Source organism: Erpetoichthys calabaricus, chromosome 15 (genome assembly GCF_900747795.2).
Source record: "Erpetoichthys calabaricus chromosome 15, fErpCal1.3, whole genome shotgun sequence".
Taxonomy (NCBI): domain Eukaryota; kingdom Metazoa; phylum Chordata; class Cladistia; order Polypteriformes; family Polypteridae; genus Erpetoichthys; species Erpetoichthys calabaricus.
In genome coordinates this window covers 10,556,580-10,560,858 of record NC_041408.2, presented here as the reverse complement: position 1 = coordinate 10,560,858, position 4,279 = coordinate 10,556,580, and the positions used below count along the sequence as shown (strand labels likewise).

The 4,279-nt window shown below is 46.1% G+C and overlaps 1 protein-coding gene across 2 annotated transcripts; it reads left to right on the top strand.

Moving 5' to 3' along the window:
• The first annotated feature begins 427 nt into the window (after window positions 1–427).
• On the top strand, window positions 428–3,353 carry cited2 (Cbp/p300-interacting transactivator, with Glu/Asp-rich carboxy-terminal domain, 2). 2 transcript variants are annotated; one of them, XM_028820559.2, is made up of 2 exons: window positions 428–772; window positions 1,328–3,353. In XM_028820559.2, exon 2 carries the CDS (start codon window positions 1,341–1,343, stop codon window positions 2,061–2,063), a length of 723 nt encoding a protein of 240 aa, XP_028676392.1. In that variant the 5' UTR covers window positions 428–772; window positions 1,328–1,340; the 3' UTR covers window positions 2,064–3,353. The 2 variants fall into 2 exon arrangements, with proteins under 2 accessions (XP_028676392.1, XP_028676391.1); XM_028820558.2 differs by having other exon boundaries at window positions 429–776.
• The last annotated feature ends 926 nt before the right edge of the window (window positions 3,354–4,279 follow it).

Sequence of the window (4,279 nt, the reverse complement as noted above, 5' to 3'; positions counted from 1 at the left end):
ACGATTCTTCACGAATAGCATACAACAAATGGAAACAAGTTTTAAAGAGAATATTTCAGCCTTTTGCGGTGACGGAATGCGCCCACCCCCGTTACCCTATCCGTCCTCACCCCCCATTCTCAACAATGGGTTTTTTTGCATATTCATTTTTTTGTTTTTTAAATCACGCACCCCCTCCTCTCTCCTCCTTCCCCTCCCCCATTTCCAATTCCCCACCCCGTGAAAAAGGTGCGCTCGATATCACGCCGGTGATCGATCTAAAAATGCAAGTAGGGCAGCTGAGCTGCAGATGCGACAGACGATCAGTTCCACTGCGCGCGCGATCCCGACTCCGCGTTTTGTCTTCTGTCCTCTGTTTCAAGGTTTCTCTTTCGCTCCTCCCCCCCTACTATCCTATATCAGCAGTGGCCAAAGGGGCACTGAACACTTTTTTTTTATTTGTTGGCCAGGAACGAGGTTGTAAGTGTTGCGGTTAAGAAGAAGAAGGCGACGAAGAAGGAGGAGAAGAAAAAGAAGAAGAAGAAGAGAGCGACGAATCATTCAACGAGGAGAAACCGAGAAGGAAAGGAGGGCGTCAGAGTGGAGTTTCTTTCTTTCTTTTTTTCCTGCAGCTGCTACTGCTGCTCCGGCTATACATTTTCCCCCCCTCGTTCTTCTTGCGATCTGGAATACAGTTTTCTTTTGTATCATCGGTGTCTGTCGACTTTTGGATCGGTGCACTTTAACGCCTTCGTTGTGCTGACTGTAGTGAAGCCCTTAGGAGGTCAGATAGGCAAGTAAGTCTCCGTTCTTTTATTATCTTCCACAATGCTTGCTACAACAAGAGAGCGCGCTGTACAGGGAAAGGCACAAAGTGAATTTTTAGCAGGCAGCAACCGTGCACTGCGCTAAGTTTCTGGATTGATATTGTTATTATTTGTCTTATTAGTGTTATTATTATTGGGAGTTGAGCTGGATATGCGCCGCAAAGTTGAATCGCACGCCACTTTCGAGTGCCATCTTCCAAGTTGGTTGGTGCTGCTGCACGGGTGCAGAAGGTCGCGGCCATGCCCGCGAGCACTAGCGCGTGCAAAGCATGAGGCGCACCATACTAGTGCCATCACTATTGATGTAATTGAATTTGCATCGTCCCGGGTGGGGTTGCCTGCGTGTGTATATGTGTGTGTTTTGACAGTGTTATGAGAGAGAGTGACGTGTACCGGTGGAGGGGGGGGGGGGGGTGGTTCACGGTGCGTGTTCATGTGTGCCATGCTGCCGCAAGATGTTTCCCTTTAACATTGTTGCTGTTTTTTTTTTTTTTTCTTTTGTGTGTGTTTTTGCCATGTAGGTAGGGGAGGGGGATGGCAGACCGCATGATGGCAACGAACCACGGGCGCTTCCCCGATTCGGTCAACGGGCTCCAGCACCACCACCCAGCCCACAGGATGGCGATGGGGCAGTTCACGAATCCTCACCTTTCGCAGCAGCAGCAACAACAACAGCAGCAGCAGCAGCACGCCTACAACGGGTTAATGGGAGAGCATTTACACTACGGAGGGGCCAATATGAACTCGAACGGCGGCATTCGGCACGGACTGGGACCCGGCGGGGTGAATATGAACGGGGGTCACCCCGGCAACGTGCCCCCCAACGCAAGGTACAGTTCGCAGTACGTGGGGCCCGCCGTTAACAGTCAGGGCCAGCTGGCGGCCAGCATGCAGCTGCAGAAGCTCAACACCCAGTACTACACCCACATGCAGCACCCCGCGCACCATCACTACATGCCGGATTTGCACCCCGCGAGCCATCAGATGAACGGGACGCCGCAAGCTTACAGAGACTGCAACCCAAAGCACAGCGGCGCCTCCAGCCTGCCTTCCCCGGCGCACCATGTGCCTGCAGCAATGCTGCCCCCCAACGTCATAGACACGGATTTTATAGATGAAGAAGTCTTGATGTCGTTGGTGATCGAGATGGGACTGGACCGGATTAAGGAGCTCCCCGAACTGTGGCTCGGACAGAACGAGTTTGATTTCATGACAGACTTCGTTTGCAAACAGCAGCCCAGCAGAGTGAGCTGTTAATCAGCCGAGAATGGACTCCGTGGTGTGTTCTTTTATACGAGAGGCTCCTGACAACAAAAGAGACGCACATTCCTTTACAGTTTCAGTATCTCCTTTCACAACATGAAATCCTGTGTATCAAATGACACCGACTTGGATTTAAAAAAGAGAAAAAAGAAATAACAACAAAAAGAGAAAGAAACAAAAGTCTTCTGATTCCTCTTATTTATTCAGCACACCTCTAAAATTTAGAGGTTAGGATTATACCCGTTCTTCTTCTATACTTCTTCTTCTTTTCTGTAATGAAGATGTGTTTAACCCGTGACTCATCAGTCAATTACTGCCAGGGATGCCAGCTTCCTGCATGCATCATGTGTGCAACTGACAAATTAAGACAAAAAAAAGAGGGGGGGGGGGGGTTCGACAGGAGACGGCCACTGGTACATCGTTTTGCCTTTCAACGTAATAAATATACTGTTTTAATGAGACATTGCAATGTTTGAGTCAGATGAATCTATATTTTTTATTTTCAGAGTGGATGCATTTGTAATAAAGGTGTTAATAATAAGATACAACAAAAAAAAAAAAAAAATGACGCGGGTGGCCAGATGATGATGATGATGCTTTTTAGGGAAATAACTCTTGTAATTGTTTAGCCAGTCACTTCTTGTAAATGATATCCAGTAGCTATCGGAGATTTGTGCTGTTAAATTGTCTGTCTAATGGCCAAGTGAGATAGCCACCAGGTACAGTGAGACGCATTTCCCTGATTTCTCACCTCTTGTTTTATTCCAGGTGCCATCTTCTTTCTCTTTTTTTTATTTAATTCCCTATCAAGTTTAGGAACCAGCAGTGAAAGCCATACCCCAAGGGTAGCCATCTCCTTGTATGCATATATCAATATATGTGTAGAGATCGTTTTTGTTCCTGTTTTTTGGCTTTAACACGTGTTTAAGCAGACCCCCATGGTGGTGATGGGGGGGGGGGGGGGGGGGGACTTGAGCTGTCTCCAAACCGAATCCCACCCCATCGCCCTCCCCCCTCACTTTTATGTATTGACAATAAAATGGCGTGGAATGTTGCTAAGTGAGTGGCAAACGTTTCACTTTTCTTTTATTTTCCTTCCTGCCTTCTTCAGTTTTCAAAAGTTTTTAACCACTGTGCTGATTATAGTTTACGCAATACATGGCAATACTACTGTGTTGAGGCTTTCTAGGAAAGTTTGACAGTATTTTTGTACAATTTTTTAGAAGAAAATGTTAATTTATTATATTTTAATTTGCAAAACATAAATAAAAGCTATAAACTGTATATGGTAGAAGTGTGGACATTTCTTTACCGACGGCTGTGCTGCTTCATTCTAAAGGCTGTCTGTTTTGATCCGTCCCATGAATTACCTGTTCAGGTGCAATTCGTGTGCACCGCTGTGACAAGCGCTCCGCTAAAGTGCAAGTACAGAAGGAGTGCGCAGAAATTCGACCCAGAAAACAAAGCAGAAGCTTAAGGGAGTGGTGGCCTTAAAGGAACGCAACTTCTTTATGTTGTGTACCCCCCCTGGTGACTGGAAAGGACGTAACAAAGTGTGTGACCCAAGGGTGACCGTCAGCAGACATTATCACTTACTTATATTTAGCGAGATGCAATTGGTTGCATTTCTTTTTGTTTCTCCAATGGGAGCACAGGCTGGTGAAGTGACTCGCTCAGGGTGACACAGTGACACTAGCGGGGTTTGAACCCACAGCCTTAAGCTTTTGAAGGCCAAAGCCTCGAAACGCTACACCACACTGCCTGTCAATATGAAAAAAACGTCATGTTACCTCGTGTCTAATAATTCACATGGCAGCTCATCCAGCTGAAGGCTTATAATGTGCGAAAGGCATGCGCTTCTGGTAAAATACTGGCAAGTAAATACCTCCGGAAAATGAAAATAACAGAAAGACCCTTCACACGGTTCACTTTGGACTTGAAAAACAAAACTCTTGGGCAATGAATGAGGGGGAGAGGAGGGTCTTCAATTTCAAAAGCGCAACTCCTTTCATTTTCCAGAGTTATTTATTTAACTATTTTTTAGAAAAAACACATTATGAGCATACAACTGGATGACTTGATGTCTGGCATATGCGACGTGAGTAACGTGAGATTTTTTTCATAGAACTTTTTGGTTGTATTTACTGTTGTCCAGCGTCTGTTGTCATTGGGCTCCGTTTTATCACAAACCTTGTTATGTTCCTCCTCCA

What these genes read in the sequence shown, in the direction of transcription:
- cited2 (XM_028820559.2), top strand. Translation starts at nt 1,341, where the DNA reads ATGGCAGACCGCATGATGGCAACGAACCACGGGCGCTTCCCCGATTCG.